Source organism: Archocentrus centrarchus, chromosome 6, assembly GCF_007364275.1.
Source record: "Archocentrus centrarchus isolate MPI-CPG fArcCen1 chromosome 6, fArcCen1, whole genome shotgun sequence".
NCBI classification, from domain to species: Eukaryota; Metazoa; Chordata; class Actinopteri; order Cichliformes; family Cichlidae; genus Archocentrus; species Archocentrus centrarchus.
In genome coordinates, this window is record NC_044351.1 from 11279469 (window position 1) to 11298175 (window position 18707).

General features: G+C 41.1%; 2 protein-coding genes across 3 annotated transcripts; both read right to left on the reverse strand.

Moving 5' to 3' along the window:
* adpgk (ADP-dependent glucokinase) lies at positions 1–7244 on the reverse strand. Of its 2 annotated transcripts, none has more exons than XM_030732318.1 (8): positions 7056–7244; positions 3324–3569; positions 2492–2717; positions 2329–2391; positions 1966–2086; positions 1670–1866; positions 934–1032; positions 1–796 (listed from the first exon to the last, which is right to left on the reverse strand). In XM_030732318.1, exons 2-8 carry the CDS (start codon positions 3548–3550, stop codon positions 236–238), a joined length of 1494 nt encoding a protein of 497 aa, XP_030588178.1. In that variant the 5' UTR covers positions 3551–3569; positions 7056–7244; the 3' UTR covers positions 1–235. The 2 variants fall into 2 exon arrangements, with proteins under 2 accessions (XP_030588178.1, XP_030588176.1); XM_030732316.1 differs by having other exon boundaries at positions 1–799.
* Positions 7245–10331: 3087 nt separating this feature from the next.
* snx22 (sorting nexin 22) lies at positions 10332–18155 on the reverse strand. The gene is made up of 7 exons (XM_030731904.1): positions 17993–18155; positions 13996–14079; positions 13772–13876; positions 12903–12997; positions 11721–11753; positions 11512–11579; positions 10332–11416 (listed from the first exon to the last, which is right to left on the reverse strand). The coding sequence occupies exons 1-7, from the start codon at positions 18077–18079 to the stop codon at positions 11298–11300; spliced, it is 591 nt and encodes a 196-aa protein (XP_030587764.1). The 5' UTR covers positions 18080–18155; the 3' UTR covers positions 10332–11297.
* Between the last annotated feature and the right edge of the window lie 552 nt (positions 18156–18707).

Genomic DNA, 18707 nt, shown 5'->3' on the forward strand with positions numbered 1-18707 from the left:
ACAGCTCACAGCGAAGTTCAGCCTCAGTTTCTGTGTCTGCTGGAGCAAAATAAAGGAGGGACAGCAGAGGAGAGCAGAGCAGGCTGGAGGAGTCCTCAGGCAGGATTTAAAACTGGAGATCTGAACTGGTCCAGATGACTCCAGCCCATCGACCACAGCTGCAGGTGAGACTTTGCCGGTTCTTTTCGGCTCCTCCCATCGTTTTCCCACACTGACAGTCAGATGGAAGCAAACCTCAGATAGGCTGCTGGGTAAGCAACTCGGAGTAAAGTAGTCCCTCTGCTGAGATGGCATCCCCAAGCCCAACTGTCCGAAGCGGGCGTTTGCAGACCAGCACCGGTGTGAAGTGAAAGGTGACGTTTCCTCGATGCCACACTGTGACAGGCTCTGCTGGGTTCAGGGACAGCTGCTCCCGTGGCTCTGTGTGAGAGCTGTGAAACTCCAGAGGGGCTTTGAGCTCCACCTTGCTGACATCAACAGACTGGAGGCCACAGGCCTGAGTGCAGGCCACCCGCGCTCCGGCCAACACCGCCGCCACCTGGTTCCCCCAGTATCCGTCTACTGTAACAAGGATGTGGTAGGCCAGAGTGTGGAAGTGGATGCGAGTGAGATCCGCTTCTGATGATGGGTCAGTACGGCCATGCTGCTCCAGGATCCAGAGGAGGATGTCGCTGACCCGACCTACATCTGGGATGCCTTTCCAGGCCGCCAGTTCTGCATGAGGCCCCTCTCCGGCCTGAGAGAGGAAGAGCAGCTCCTGTTCGTTCAGCCCAATGGAGCTGACAATGGGCATAACCTGCTAACAGGAAACAGGGAAAAAAAAAACTTTAATTAAATATACAGAACTCCTTGGGGATCTGTAGACACTGAGCACATTAATCTTTTCTCTGCGAAAGATGTTAAGACTGTGACATAACGGTGTTCCACATGTACCTCCTGCATTATGCTGTTCATGTAGTCTTTGTCAGTCATGCTTGCCAGCTCCAGGTGGATGGGAATGTCTTTACGAATGTCGGATATGGCTGAGACAGCCTGTGGACAGGAAGCAAATACCCCAAAATTATATAACTAATAATTTTAGTCATCACCGTGCAGACATAAACTGATGAATAACTGATATAATGCATGTTTTAGCTCTTAGAGAAAACGGTGTTTCCCACAGAACTGGACTGTATTTGTGGAAGCAGTGGGGGTAATGATGTGCATGCATATAACTGTGAGTGTGTGTTTGTGCGTGAAAAGAGGCACACATGTTTTTTTAATTCAATTCATAAATAATAACACATACACTTTGCCTCTTGCCCAAAGTCAGTGGGGATGGGCTCCAGCAGGTAAGAAAAAGTATGGCTGGATAAACTTTGTGGCAATTAATAATAAATTAATATTCTGCTGCCTCTCCAGGCAGAATCACATCCCACAGACAGACTCCAACTCCACTGTTTTGAACTTCAGCCGGTGACAGCAGTCATTGTTTTGTTGTGCAGCCTCGGTAAGTTTAGTGCGGTGGCACATGAACAAGTACTCCATCAGGTTCTGCTTAGAACGGGAGCCCTCAGGCAGGATTTAAAACTAGTGGATCGCTAGAGCATGACAAGGATTATCGCTGTGAACCATTAAAGTTTAATACATTAAAAATGAAAGCAGGACGATCAGCTTTAAGCCAGCTGACCTCTTTCAGCCGCTCCTCCCACAGCTCTCTGCCCTGACCGTCCATCATGTGGAGCCCAGACAGGACAACCAGCTCGGGCTGGAACTCCTCCAGACTCGCCACAAAAGTCTCCAGTGAGCTCATCTTCCCGTTGGACACGTCATGAGAGAAGATGAAGCGGTTGGCTTGAGGTGCCTGAGTTGAACCCCACTTCTCACCTAGAGAGAGAGAGAAGAGGACCAAATTCCTCAGTTAAATTACTCATCCAGGCCAAAGTGATGGAAGAAATCTTGTTGCAGCTTTTTCTTCCTCTTTACCTGCTTTATACTCCAGGATGAGGTGAAACTCATCTGTCTCCTGAAGGGAGTCTGGGGGAACAATTATCTGCTCATCTAACATCTCATGAAGTTTAGGACCAACTGGGCCACAGAGTAAAACCTGTGGCATAAAAAAAAAATCATAAGCTCTTAATCCTGATACTGCCAAGAAGCATATTATTTACTTTTTTGGCACTTATATTCCTTAATTTGTGAAAGAAATCCTCTAATATACAGAATTACACTATTATACTGTGTCTGGAGGGCTACCAAAGCAAATGTTAATTAACATTATTAAATAAATACATCCTCTTGAAATGTTGTGTAAGTGTTTAAGACAGAAATATAAAACTGCTGCTCTACCATCAGATCAGGGTAGGTGGCAAGCTTCTGAGCAATCAGGGCAGCATTTCCTCCCACATACAGCTGGAAGATGACAAAAGTAAAGTTTATTAGAAGGAAGTATTTCTTTAAATAAACAAAATTAAAAAAAGCAGTTGTTTGAGGAGTAAAGCAGCCTTCTTGCTTTTGCATTGGGGTACTCTGCTGCTGCACGTGCAATCCTCTGAAAGGCCTCCCTGTCGCTGAAGAAACGCTCAGCAGCTGCTCCACGCCCCATGTAATGGATAAAGGCTTCCTTCAAGTCCTCTTTGGAGTGCAACACTTCGTGATCCCGGCCGGTGCCAGGATCCACAGCCAGAGCCTGCAGGAGTCCCACTCCTGAGACCACCACGTCCACACAGGCATTCACCCTTACAGAGTGAAGTACAAAGTACAGGTTAGTTCATGTTTTAATAACTTAGTCAGCTGTAAATCAGACAAAAGGTTTCCTGTTAAAAGGGAGCTTTTCCTTTTCACTACCACCAAGTACTTGTTCATAGGCCGTCGTCTAATTGTTGGGGTTTTCTCTGTATTATTGTAGGTTCTTTACCTTACAATGTAAAGCATCTTGAGGCGACTGTTGTTGTAATTTGGCACTATATAAATAAAATTGAAATGAATTAAATTACCATTTCAGGCTGACTTCTGTGAAACTGAAGTTTTAACCCTTCACTTCACCCTTTAAAAAAAAAAATCAAAAAAAAATCTGTCCATCCCTCTAGTGGGCTTTCCCTTAGCTTCAGCCAATCATCTTCTGCCACATGATAATCCAATTCAGTTTATTGGCCATTTCAAAGCAGGCTACAGGCTGCAAACAACTTAACTGCCGAGACACCTCCTCCTTGGACTAAGCCACCTGAGCCGGGGCTGACTCAGGATAACACATTCCTTCTCACTAGCAGAGCAGCCTACAGCCACTCCATGTGCACAGCAGAGCACCTTCAGGGTCTGTGTTACTGTTCGACTCTGTGACTCACCCCACTGCCACTTTGCTCCACTGCCGGGTTGGTAGAGTTATCAAAGCCTCCCAGGCGGTGGAGATCACCTGCTCCAGGCTGTTCTGACCGGTCAGGGTCTGAGATGACGTGTGGAAGTTTGGCAGGCTGACATACTGCAGGATCTGCTCCGGCAGGTCCGGGCTACCGTGGTAGAAATAGCCAACAGCTAGTGCCAGCACGGCTGCTACAGAAGCCTTCCTCCACATGATGCTCTCCCACACGCTCCTGCGACAAAGGAAAACGTGCAGTCCCCACTTTAATATTAACCATTAGCAAACAAAACTGATGCACTCATGTCGGCACATTTTAAATATTGTATAAGTGGAAGAAGATGGATGGATGGCTATTTTGTGTTATCAGTCAATCCTAGATACTGTGTAAAATCCTAAAGCTTAAGACTCATGAACAGATTGAGTAAAAAGGAAACAGCAGCTATTTTAATAATTAAAAAAAAAAAAAGTATATTTTAAAGAGGTAAATTGCCATAAACACCCATTCCCAGCTTCACAGGTTTAAAGACTTGGTGCTTTCTTTGGCTTATATGCAGAGGTAGCAAAAGTCCAGACACTCTGTGCTTTAGTAGAAATACAGATACTTGTGTTAAAAATACTCTGGTAAAAGTTGAAGTACTGAATCAACTTCTTTACTCAAGTAAAAGTGAAAAAGTTCAGGCTCTGAAATGTACTCCGTACCCTAAAATTAGTCGTAGTGGCTCAGCGTGGAGAAAAGAATCACAGTCATTTCTATTGTGAGCTCCAGCAGATTTTCTTTGTGTGCAGGCTGCGATCAGCTGCTGCTGCTCTGAGGTTTACTGCTCTGTGTGGATTTACACAAATAAATTCAAAAAGCTGTAACCCAGTATTTCAAGAGCTATCTAAGCTGATTTCACAAATAACACAAATTTTGTATACTACAGTTTGTTTTCACAACATGAAAAATCATAACTCCACATCATATACAGATCCAAGATCTGATTTTAAAAACGTAAAATTTAAATTTCCAGATTATCAGATGTCACTGAGCAGTCCTCATCTTAAATCTAACCTCTCTTCTTCCTCTCCTGTCCTCTTTCCTCTTTTTGTTAAACCTAAAGTAACGAGTGTTTTTGAAAATGTAAGGAGTACAGATAGTTGTTTAAAAATGTAGGGATTAAAAGTAAAACTTTGTCAGAAAAATAAATACACAAGTAAAGTACAGATACCTGAAAATTCTACTTAAGTGCAGTAACAAAGTATTTGTATTTTGTTACTTCTGCTTATATGATAACAAATTATATTTGTGGACTAAGGATGTTTCTGGTGACAATGTTACCAGTGGTTTAATCTAAAAAATAATAATCAGACTAGTCTAAAGGTAAGAAAACACTCAGGAAACAGTAAAAGAGGGTTTTTAAACAGGCAACAGAGTTTTTCCTGGCCTCATATTAAACACACACATGAGCATGATTGGCCCAAAGAGTCTGTTATCCATCTTAACAGACATCTATGCAGTTCCCTGTCTGGCCATTAAATAAATAAAAATGTCTTTTAAGCGTGAAACCCAACTTATATAAATAGCCTGTGACTTTTCTTTTGTAGAAGATGAAAAATCTCTGTGGTGGGCTCCAATTTTTTTTTTTAAATCCAGGAAAACTTGATTAAACACAATGCATATAAATACTATGTGTGCATTTAAGAGACATTTAAAAGTGTTGAGTGGCTATATGCCAGTTTAGTATGACACAGCCAACATGCAACTGTTGATTTTCGACATCAAAATACAGCAGAACTACGTCGGTTTGTGTGTCAACTGTCTTTTAACTTCCTGTCACAGAAAGTAAGAGAGAGGGGTGCACCCATCTCTCAGGGCTACAGCTAGTAGTTAGCTCTACCCTCTTAGAACCAACAATTAACTTGCTTTTTACATTAGTAATATATGAATAATCAACTTAACCAACTAGTATTTCTGGTGCTGATCCTAATCTGGGCAATCTTTGAGTTTTTAAGTATTGATCAGTAGGGGCGAGACAAAAATCTGAAACAGCAACACATCACATCTTCCCTTCCTGCAAGACATTATTATTAGACTGTTAGCAAATACTGCTGGCAGCACACACAGTAGAGTAGCATCACAGATGGCAGTCTGAAGTCGAGCAGTGTCTACAAGTTAAGCTGCTAATTTGTTTTTTTAATTGCTTTACTGGGAAGTTAATAAACACTGATCCCATTATTCTACTCTCTTAGTATAACACACACACACACACACACACGATTAGGGATGCACTGAATTATGAGGAGAATATCTGCCTACATCGGCCCTCTTGACTGACATCAACATATCGGAGCATAAGATTTCCTAATGTGGTGAGCGTGACGGAAGGAGGAAACAGATCTCAGTCTACACGTGCAGTTCCTGTGTTAGACTGCTCAACCCCAGGGAGGCAGCTTTATTAGCATCGAGACAAAACTAAAACAAATAGAAACAGGGACCAGAAATCATTAAGCTGCCACAGCAGACTCAGTCATGGTGGCCCATTGCTGGCCAAACTCAATACCCAACAAACGTGCAAATTCACATTACAAACTAACAATAAAAGCAATAAGCCAACACAGCATAACTGGAATAACTGTTATAACACTGTAACTCAACACATGAAGGCCGCATGAAGTCTCATTAGTCTTAGATAGATAGATCTATCTATCTTTCTATCTATCGATCTGAAAACCTGCAGTTCCTTTAATGGCCTCTTGGGGAATCAATCGTCATAGATCCCTATGTTAAACTTCCAATTTAACATCAAAATAAACCTGTTTACAGCCTGTTACAAAAACAAACAAACAAAAAGTTTTAGTCACTATAGATGGTGTCCTGCTTCAATTAAATCAACAGCAGACACATCTTAACACATCTATTTAAATTTTGCAAAAGTTTAAAGATAAAGACACATTTATGAGGGAAAAAATGCTATTTTTTTTTTTTTTTTTTTTTTTTTTTACCAATTTTATCATAAATGTGCTATGTTTACTTGTTATCCTGTTATTTCCTCAGAAAGGTGTCTCTTTTTATCTTTTAACTGGGCTACTTAATACCGCCGATTCTCATAATTTACTATTTATTTAAAAGTTTCATTTTTTCATCTGCAAGTTTTTGCAGACTTATAAGTGAAATGTGCGTGTTTTTTTTTTTTAATTTTAGTTAATAAATTACGACTTTAATCTCGAAAATTATTTTTATTACTTATTTATTACTGATTGTTGTAGTCCTAATACACTGTCATACTCCGAACCTTCTGATTGGATTTGTCTCAGCTGATAAGCTCCACATTTACACTGGGATGAAACTGCAGGTTTAAACTACGGTCTCCGTGTTCCCTGATATGACCCGGAGTTGCTGTAATGGCTCTGGGTAATATTAGGGTAATGAGGGAGCCCGCTGCCCCTGCCCTGCACACTATAGGACAGTATACCGGGGTAACTTCGTGCAAACGTGGACACACTGAGTGTGTTAGCTAGCACGCTAGCAGCAGCCCTCAGGGTGTATCTTTGGTCCCAGTTTAGCAAAGATAATCTGTTTGTAGCAAGTAGCTTTAGCGAGCCGGGATTAATAGGAGATCTAGTTTAAAGAGGAGGTTGGCAGCCACACACTCGCTGCAGAGAAGGCTCAGTTTTAAAAGCAGCTCTTGTTACAAACGAAGCAGCGAAAGCTTCACTGTAACTTGTCAGCAGCACGTACCGATAATCTGCTACAAAAGGCTTCGAGTCTGTAGGTCACGAAGAAGATCCAGCTTCCTGGTAAGTCACACAGACTCGGTTGAGACAGCGGAAAACTGCCGGTGGACACAGGGAGCGCCAGCTGAAGAAGTCGGTACAAGTCATTCAAGGAGCGGTGAGTAGGAAAACACGGCAGACCGCCAACAGCGGCTTCCGTCTACCGCCATGCGCATGCGCTGCTCCGCGGTATATGCTGCATTTAGGTGCTGTCCGTATAGTGGGAAAAACAACTGCCATTACGACCTGGGAGGTTCACCTTTACTCCTTGCTGCAAGGTCCAGTGCAAAGCTGTCAAACTCGGTTTAGTTACAGTCCAATTTAATCTCAAGTTTAAAAAAGCACAATAGGCTATATTTATTATTAAAAAAAACATTCATTTTCCCCCCTTTTTAAAGTGCATTCTGTAAACGTTTTACTTGTATTAGTATTATAAATAAGGGTGATTTAATAATAATCAGGGGCAAAATTTAAGAAGTTCAAAAGGTATTACAATAGAGACACAACACGTCATGTTATATAGGTATATAAACATCTGCACCAAAACCTCCAGTATTTCAATTACTTTTGTAGGCATGCATAGCATTTCAGTTGGTTTTATTTATTTTTTAATTTCAGTTAACAAAAAATGTTCTTCACAACTATTTTTTGTTATAGTGTTATTTAATGAGTTATCCATTTACAAAACAATCAAGGCTGAGACAATAAAACTCAGATTTTCCATATTTATGTAATCATTCAGTTGAATTAATTTTTACTTATATAGTTGGTGGAGGAGATTCCAGGAGACAGGCAGTTACTCTAGGAGAGCTGGACAGGGCCATAGAAGTTTCTTAGCCCATCAGCAGAACCGATATCTGCTTCTTTGTGCAAAGAGGAACAGAATGAGCACTGCCAGAGCTACAAAATGACCTCCAGCAGGCCACTGGTGTGAATGTCTCTGACTAAATAATCAGAAATGGACTTCATGAGGGTGGCCTGAGGGCCTGACATCCTCTAGTGGGCCCTGTGCTCACTGCCCAGCACCATGGAGCCTGATGGGCATTTGCCATAGAATACCAGAATTGGCAGGTCCACCACTGGCACCCTGTGCCAGCCAGATGAGAACAGCTTCAGGCATATCTGGGAGGAGATTACCCCAGGACCCCATCCATCGCCTCATTAGGACCATGCCCCGATGTTGTCAGGCATGCATACAAGCATGTGGGTGCCATACAAACTACTGAGTACCATTTTGAATAGTTGCAATGAAATTTCAGCGAAATGGACTAGCCTGCTGCATCATTTTGGTGTCTTTGAATTCAGCCCTCTGCATTTTCATTTCTGTCAAACGATGAGGTATCCTTTGGTTCCAAACACATCACAGTCTTTATCAGTATAGATATCCAGCATGATTTTTCCCCATTGAGATCTGATATGTTTTTAAAGTGTTCCTTGAATTTTTTTTGAGGAGTGTATTATCAGAAAGTTTTAAGCTTAAGCTTAAAAGTCGAAAACGTGTCTGTATCCTGACCCTAAACTGGGAGCTGATTGCACAGGAGAGGGGCATTAAGGCTGTTCATTAAAGACTTCTGAATTCAACATGAAGCCAATGAAGAGAAGCTAATATGGGAAAAACACTCGCTCACTCTCTCTATAGTCCCTGTCAGGAATCTCACTGTGGCATTTTGGATCAGCTGAAGGGTTTTCTGGGGAGATTATAGAACAGCTTGATAATAAGGAATTACAGTAGCTCGAACATAGAAGGAACAAATACATCACCGAGTCCTTCACCATCACTCTGAAGATGTGGCTGAGCATGTGGCCAAAATGTCCTTTTGGTGTAAAGACCCTAACGTTCTTTTAAACAGACTCCTGACAAACCGCTGCTCTCTGTGCATTGTGTCATTTTAGGGGGTGTAAAGTCATATTTCCCATAATCACAGGGAAAGTGTACTTTTCTGACTTGGTTTCATCCATTTCAAAGATTCAAAAAACTTTATTGTCATTCTTCTCATGTAAACATGACAGGAACGAAAATTGGATTCAGAGGTCCCTCCAGTGCAAGTTGCAACAAAGAAGCTATGTACAGTGTATATTTACAAATAAATAGAATAATTTAAGAAAGTAGAATATAATAAATAACTAGCTATTTACTCAGAGTGAAAAAGTTCAACCTGTTTCTGAAATTAACAGGCCATTTACAACCGCAGTTAAACAGCTTCTTTCCCAATCTTTTTTCCCCTCTTTACAAGTAAGCACATGTCCTGCCTGACCTGCTTGTTTTTTCTAAATATCTTGCTCTAACCTAAGGGAGAGGTGTGGCAGCTGTGGAGAAAAATGGAGACTGCTTCTGCACCTTCTTACTACATTTACCAGACTCCATCACTAACTCATTAAAAAAAATTGCATTAGATTGGGCTGTTTGAATTATTTGAAAGGCTATGTGGATAATATTGTTTTAAATGAATAAAAACTTAAAATTAAACCAGGCTGGTCTAGGGACAAGGGGGGTAGCATCACACTGGGCTGAAAATATGAGGAAAAACAGTAAAACTAAAATGGCAGCTCTCCCCTACAAGCTTTCTCTGACAGACGAACACCAAAAGACATAAAGGACAAAATAACCTAGGAGCAAAAAGCAAAACACTAAGTTAACACGAAAGCCAACCTCAACAATAGCACAGCATATTGCAAAGCCAAACAGAGAGCTCTTAAAAGCACACAGTACTGTGTCGGAAAAAGAGAATAGCCAAAGGCCCCAAAGTGCAGCTTTGATGCTTTATGAAGAGCCTGGAGGGCACGCATTGGCTGCAGGGGCTCAGACATCAGCCCATGACATGATGGTGGGGAAAAGGAGCCAAATGGCAGAAAGGTAAAGGAACCCAGAGACCTGGACCTATGAGGCAGCACAACACACATTAATCCTTTATATTCTTAGATTGCTGGTTATCAGTGGCCCACTGTAGTGTTTGGGGGATCGAAAAAAATTACTTGTTTCATTGTCATTTAATCCAAAACAGTTTTTCACCTCCTGAAAGCACTTCTTGGCAGCCCATTAATCATAGCTCCTCATCCACTGAGGAGACTGGGTCATTGTAAAGGGATACGTTTCCAACCTAAAAACAGCAATTGAAACACTGCTTTGTCTAAACAATAACTCCCACTGCCTTCAGCTGCGCCTAAAAAAACAAAACAAGAAAGAACGAAAAAAAAGTGGATTTTCTTGTTCTACAGGCTGATAAAGTCAATTCACACAGGAGCAGTTTGACTCTTTATTATAAATTCAATATAAACATGATACCACAAAAAAAAGTCACATGCCAAACCTTTGACTGCACAGATATGGCTTTAAAATGTAACTTCATATATGTAAAATATATTAAAGTCAGGATGTTAGAAATTGTGTGCACAAGCTCCTGAATATTATTATTAATGTCCCACAGCCAGACTGCTCTGCAGGTTAAATGGCTACGTTAACAAAGACAAAAAAAAGTATCTTCCTTATAAATTTTAAGTTAAACTCTGCCACTAGCCTTTTATTTTAAAATGACTTCCCATCTGCTTCGCCACAGTGAATAATTGGAGAGTAAAACGGTTGAGGCTGTGGTGTGGCAGCATATTCACAATACACACCGATTGATTCAGTCCGTAATCTTCACAGCTTTTTAAAAAACAAACAAAAAAAAACACGCCGAGTACATTTAAAACACAGCTTCATGACATGTTTTGCTACTTGGTCCTAAATATGAAAACTTCAAATCTATCTTTTCCTCTCATGGTGTGCAATCTAGAACATACTTCACGCACTTCGCCTTTAAAAAGTTGCCAGTATCAAAAAGCTGAAATTGCAGATGCCAGTGGCCACAACAGGAAATCCACTGATAATGTGCTGATTTAGTCCACCACGATTTTCTGTCCACTGAAATGACCTCAATTTCTGCCATTTATGCTCCACTATTTTCCACACTATTTATGTGACCTAATTCTCAAATCTGTCACAGTGTGAGGCGGTTATCAAAAGTGGTTCCAGTGTCCGTGTCGGGGTAGAAACTGCTGTAAGAACAGTGGGTGGAGCACTGCAGCAACAAAGCCTGGGTGACGGTTTTTAGTCTCACTGGGTCAAACATACAAAAACTGTCCTTTTACTTTAGCTTGTTGTGCTGATGGCTTTTTAAAAATTGCATAGTGTTTTTTGCTAATATTGTGTATTTAACTATACTGCACTTCAGGCCTCTGTAGGATGGGTGGGCTCAGAGTCAGCGATTGTGGGGGCAGTGAAGCTGACCCGGACGTCTCGGGGGTAAAAACCCTGAAGAACCCCGTCTACAACGACGTCTGGGAGACCTGCAAGACAAAGTTCAGGGTTTTTATTTTATGTTGCTTTAAAGTAATTTGCCATATCTACAGTACCAAACTTCAAAATTCATTGTTCATCCTACCCGACGTGCTGTCGGTGAGATAAGGATCCTGAAAGAATCCCAACACTCGCTGATTGGTAAACTGAAAACTGAGTAAGCAAAAGCAAAACATAAGTGAGCAATTTCTTGCAGTGGTTGTAGTTCAACCTCAACTGTCATCATTCATGTGAAACATATTGTACACTGCTGCACAAATACTGAAAAACAGGAAATACTAGTAAAATGCTTACTTGTCATCCTGGCTGTCCAGCTCATCAAATGATCTGAAATCAGAACATACATATATTAAATACTGCCTCAAATGACCAAATAAAAAATATAAAAATATATAAAAAATATATATATACATATATAAGTAAATTTTCAGTAAATTTTTATTTAATACTACTTTTGTCAGTTTCAAGTTATTTCAGTGAGCATTGTGGGTTTTTCTTTCTTTAATGGAAGGGTGCCAACAATTGTCCACATCTGCATGTAAAAATGTTCTAAAATGCAATAACACCACAAATATGGTTGATAAATCAAATTCAGGGATTTAGTGGAGGTGAGGTCTAACACACAGCTATCAGCTACAGCTTCCTGTCAGTCTGGCAGTCATCCTGTCACTCAAAGGAGCCAATATCCAAACAGAATAAAAAAAAATGTTTTTGTACCAGGCTGAAAATTAGCTTTTTGATGCTGTGAAGTTGAGCATTTTAACACAGAGGTCTGCAGGGATTGACTCCCTTTTAGAGTCAGCCTCAAATGGTCACTAGCAGGAACTGCAGTTTTTGTCACACTTTCCACGCTGACCTCATTTTTCAGCCGAGGAGCTTGTTGCTTGGAGAACCTTAACAGACTCCAATGGTAAATTTATATGAAATCCTAGTATTTTAAGAGTCTGTTGACTAGCACTAAGTAGCAGATATCAGTATCTTTACACAGCACTCTTACAGTTTATAAATGCAGCTTTCTGACCAAGCTTACTAGCGTTAGCTGATAACTTGGCAACCCTCCCTCTGGTCTAAACATGGTCACTTCTGGTTCCAGAAAAATCCAGATGTCAATGTCCATAAGGCTAAAGTGGAGCCTTCAAAATGCAGAACCCAATGGGTGACAGCCTGGTGACTAAGTCCATCTTGTATATACAGTCTGTGATTTTTACAACTCTAAGGAGTTATTAGAATAAATTTACAATATTAGGAGCGTGCGTGCATGCAGCACAGTGGTTTTTATTTTTGTACCTTTCACATGCTGTATATTAACAGAGTCTCATTAGACACACTGTGGGTTGGAGGCAGGATTGCTGCTGCTCTAAATCACTGCGAGGAACATTTCTGAAGATTTATTATGTTGTTGCATTGGCCCCCAAACCTAAAATAGAGGCTCTAAATATATAAAAATGTCCAACATCTCTGGGCTGAAGGACTTACTCAATGCTGCTCATCTTGTTCCCTGTGTGGAAATGTTTAATGTGGAGGAAGTCCAGCAGCGCCTGCGGTACATCTTCATTCTGGTTTATGATATCCTGGTCAACAGCAAAAAAAACCCCCAAAACAAAACAGGTGTTTAGATGGCTTAGTATCCTTTGATGTTGAATAACAGTCGGCTGATGGCTTCTTCAAAAATCTAGACATGACAGAGAAATAGTTCAAAAATCAAAGTTGTACCAGTGACGGAGGTGCAACCTCGACATCAGTTCGGGGTACTTCTTCAAAGTCGCCGGAACGTCCTTGTTAGCTATTTGACTTCACACTTAATCAGTCACATCCCTGTCTATATGATGCTAACATCAGGAACAGATCGGCAACTATTGCGATGTTTCGGGCACGTCAGATTCACCATGTGACAAATGAGAAAGAATTTAGGTAAACAGAAATGTAAATGGTTTAAAAGTGTTGTTTATCTTTTTTTTTTTCTTTCTAAAAACAAGTGTTAAATAAAGCAACAGCAGTCTGTGCATGGGGAGGACATAATATTTCCTCTACATGGAAACAATGCTGACATCCTTCCATCTATGGATCCATTTTTGCAGTTGTGATCTGGGAAATGACGTCAGGGTTTCAACCACGTTTGCTGGGGTGTAACAACAAAAACTAACAAAACAGCTCATCTACACTGTTCCACTTCTGTCAAAATTTTACTGCCCTTAGAAGAACTGTCTTGCTCAAAAGCATTTCAAAAGGATGGAAGCTTTCTGTTCAAGGGCCTCTGGTTGAAAGATGAGGGTGGATTCCTACCTTCGTACTTAGAGAATAGCTGAAGCATGTTCAACACTACCACGATCATCCAGATGCGTTACCTGGATGTAATCTTCCAGCTCCTGCTTCCTCTGCTCCAGAGGCTTGGTCCTCAGATGTGGGTTCCTTTTGCTTGGGAAATCTGGAGTCTGGATGATCTTCTTGAGCTGCAGGTACAAGATGAATCAAACACTCAAAAGCACAATATACTACATTTAGATCGATACATCCCATTTAGCATCATCATAGTAAAAGCAGCAGAAAATCACAGGTTCAGCTTACATACTTTTCTGTGGAGAGTGTGAAATTCACTGTTTCTTCTGAGCACAAAATGTTTCCTCTCATTGAACAAGACTTCAACTCTGAAAAGCTGCAAAAAAGACAGAACAGGACACAGAGAGGATTCATTCATTAGTCATTTGGTTCTTTTTAAAAGGTGGGAACTATGTGGAAAAAGTTGATGTGCTGTGCTTTTCTAAAATAAACTGATGAGCAGAGATTAGGTAATAGCTGCTTAAAAATACAACATGATACCTGCTGAAGTTCAAACCAAGCGTCAGAATGGGGGAAGAAAGACGATTTAAGAGAGAACGGACAGACCAAGCTGATAGGACTCAAATAACCACTCATTACGACCAAGGTATGTAGAAGAGTGTCTCTGAATGCACAACACGTTGAATCTCAAAGCAGATGGGCTACAGCAGCAGAATTCCACACCAGAAGACTACTGAGGCCACAGTTCACATGGGGACACCAAAATTGGACCACGGCCAACAATAGTCACAAAACTCAAATAATTGGAAACCTGTTTCTAGAAAATGATGGTAAGTTCAGTGTACTCAAATGGCCTCCACAGTCTCCAGATGTCAGTCCAATAGAGCACCTTTGGGATGTGGTGGAACGGCAGATTCACATCATGGACGTGCAGCCGACAAATCTGCAGCAGCTGTGTGACGCCATCGTGTCAATATGGACCAAAATCTCTGAGGAATGTTTCCAGCACCTTGTTGAATCTGTGCCATGAAGGATTAAGGCAGTTCTGAAGGCAAAAGAGGGTCGACCCACCGTGGTTCTAGCAAAGTGTAACTAATGAGGTGACTGTATGCACAAGTGCAACAAAAAGCTGCCGACACTGGGCCCACAACAAAAGAAAACGTCCAACTGTGGGACTCCACTTTTATCCACTTCTTTGTACTGTCTATCACAGACTGGTTCATAACAGAAGAACATCATTCCTCCACTAGACGGAGGCACAGAGCTTCTGATTTCACTCTCAACAAATTAGATGTACAAGTTCACTCTCACCTTCCTCCATACTGATGAGTTTTAATACAGTTAGTATGCTGATATCTTATTGTTATGACTACTCTATATAACTGTCAACATGAAACTTTATTCTAACATAATTACAAATAACTACCTGAACTTAGCTAAAAAAAAAAAAAAAAGTTTAAGTAAAAGCTGTAAATTAGGAAAGTAAAAAAAAAGTCAAATATTTTCCTCGACGGGGGAAAATACAGAGGGGGAAGAACCGGGTTTCTTCAAATACAACTTAACATTTACACTGATCTGGAAAAGGATTTCAAGCTAAACAATTAGCTCAACGTTGCAGCACGAAAACTGAAATCCGTTTGAAGCCGACTGCAGCTGTGACATCAGATATCTCCTGTGCTGTCCTCTCACTGAAGTAAATAAACTGGGTGGAGGTGAAATGGAAGTTTTATTATATGAAACAATTGAGGAAAAAAAAAAATAAAGCAGGAATTAAACTTGAGAAGTGCAAATTGAAAAAGAAACCTTGCTGCTGAATAGATATAGTTTTACTTCCCTATAAGCTCAGTGTTTACACAGCTTGTTGCTATGCTACCTGCGCCTGCAGGTCAGGAACAGTTTTAGAATTACTATTATATATTGACACTCTATATTTTGATACATTTACTTAGTGATATTTCAGACTCTGCTTTATCACTCTCCCTTCATCTCCTGGTGGTTAGATGGAGGAAGCATGCCAATTATCTTTCCAGGCCTTATGATCAAAATTTTTTAATGTAATCTGAGACTGACACACGCACTGTCACAAATATGAGGAACAACAGGACTGTGGGCTGCTCTTGCTTGTGTTTGTGTTGTTGTTGGTCATTTACAGCAGAGGACACAATTCAAAATCAGTAGCTTTGTTGTAGTGAAATGAAACCAAATGTTAAAAAGACAAAAAAAACAAAGAAAAATGAAAACTGTCCACTGCCGCCACTGTCTGTGCTGCTGTTTCGATCTTTCATAATTTTTCCAGCTTCTTCCTCTTCCTGATGAACTCCGCTGTCACTACGTTTCAAGCTCACTTTTCAACTAACCAGCATTCTACCCATACATAGTATCATAATCCTCAGACAATGCACTGTTACTTTTTTTATGCTGACTGCATGCAAGCTCGTCTGCTTAGGTTGCATATCCAAAAAACCTCATTCTACGTAGCCATGCACAAAACAAAATACAAACACAGTACCATCAATTCGGCTTAAAGGTTGAGAACCTTAAACAGGGGGGCAGACAATGAATTTGAGGGTTCCAGTATATGACAAATAAGGAATATTTTGAACAGTGTTCAAAATATTTGCTCTTCTGCCTTCACACGCATATGAACTTGAGTGAAATCCCATTCTTACTCCATAGGGTTTAATAAATGTTGGCCCACCCTTTGCAGCTATAACAGTTTCAACTCTTCTGGGAAGATTTTCCACAAGGTTTAGGAGTGTTTATGGGAATTTTTGACCATTCTTCCAGAAACACATCTGTGAGGTCAGACGCTGATGTCGGACTCACAGTCTCCGCTCTTATTCATCCCACAGGTGTTCTATTGGGTTGAGGTCAGGACTCTGTGCAGGCCAGTCAAGTTCTTCACACCAAACTCTCTCATCCATGTCTTTACGGTCCTTGCTTTGTGCTCTGGTGTGCAGTCATGTTGGAACAGGAAGGGGTCATCCCCAAACTGTTCCCACAAAGTTGGGAACATGAAATTGTTCAAAATGTCTTGGTATGCTGAAGCATTAAGAGCTCCTTTCACTGGAACTAAGGGGCCGAGCCCAACTCCTGAAGAACAACCCCCCACCATAATCTCCCCTCCATCAGACGTGTGATTTGTCACTCCAGAGAACACATCACCACTGCTCTAGAGTCCAGTGGCAGCATGTTTTACACCACTGCATCCAACTCTTTGCATTGTGCTTGGTGATGTAAGGCTTGGATGCAGCTGTTCAGCCATGGAAACCCATTCAATGAAGCTCTCTGTGCACTGTTCTTGAGCTAATCTGAAGACCACACGAAGTTTGGAGGTCTATAGTGACTGACTCTGCAGAAAGTTGGAGACCTCTCTGCACTATGTGCCTCAACATCTGCTGACCCCGCGCTGTGATTTTACATGGCCTACCACTTCCTGGCTGAATTGCTGTCGTTCCCAATCGCTTCCACTTTGTTTTAATCCCACTAACAGCTGATTGTGAAATATTAAGTAGCGAGGAAATTTCAGGACTGGACTTGTGTGACATCCTATCACGGTACCACTCTGGAATTCACTGAGCTCCTGAGAGCGACCCATTCTTTCACAAATGTTTGTAGAAGCAGTCTGCATGCCTAGGTGCTTGGTTTTATACACCTGTGGCCATGGACGGCTGAGTGAATACTTTTGGCAATATAGTGTAAGACATATGTAAATGCATAAAGACCATACTTCTTACTGCTTTGTACTTTGTAACTAAATGTAATAGTTAATCCTGAATAATATGAAGGTTTATAAATGTAAAGAATAATCTGTGGAAGGACAAAAATAACAAAATAAAGCTGTAAAAATAAAGTCCAGCTCAGCAGACTACAACCTTAAAGTGGTGTTCTCAAGTTAATGCATCAACAATTACATCTGGTCCTATTACAAGTTAAAGTTCAGCACAATGAGCTTAAAGTACATTTTACAGTGTAATAGAAGAGTAAGTAAGGCTACACTTATTTACACTGTTGCTACTATTATTTAGGAAATTACATGCACACTTTTAGTAATTAAGCTAATTTTATTTGTCCTTTAAAGCAAAACTGTAATTCCTGCACCACAGGAGTGGAAAAGAGAAACCCTGAGTTGAACTCATTGTCACTCTTCCTGCAGGTAGCCGGACTCACCTGGCGTGCCCGGAAGAAAAAGTTTTACTAATCACCATGCGAAAAGAAAAAAGTGTTTGTGTACAAACAAAGCGTAAAAAAAGCAGTAAATCGATGAGACTAAAGTGCCGCGTCCTCACCTTTTTAGTCTTTCCCGACTCATCCACCTCCTTCTCCATCGATGGTATCGACACTTCAATCATGGGGAAATCTTCCCGCAGCAGCATCGGACTCTTCCAGCGGTCTGAGGTCTACTTTCTGCAGCTGATTGAACACTGAGAGGTAACGCTACACTCCGCGCCCGGAAACTCCAGGAAAGGGAGCAGTGTGTGCGCTTTGTCGGTCTCGGGTCGGTTTCCTCCTGCGCCCCACCTACACATTAATTGGACAAACCCATCCACGAGCTCATTCTGGCTCATTAAAGGTACAGACCAGGATTTAAGCGCCAAACTACGAGAAGCTTTTACTTCTGTTTCTGCGCCAATCACATGTTTGTCAGACTGTAAAGCAGGGATGGAGTGTGTGTTTCCACGCGCACCGTCTGATGCTGTTCATTGTATTTTGCAACTTACTAGCAGACACACATTTTGGTGGAAACAGATAAAAATACTGTTTTCTTGATGATTTATGATTTCTTGCGTTTTAAAGCCCCTCGGAGTAACACTGAACATGCGTGTTCATTTCTTTTAGTGCTGATAGACCATAGACATTCACTTACTGGCCACTTTATTAGGTATTGCTAGTACCATGTTGAATCCCCTTTTGCTTTCAGAACCGTTTTTATTCTTCGTGGCATGGAGTCAATAAGGTGCTGGGAACATTCCTCGGAGATTTTGGTCAACTGTTGCAGATTTT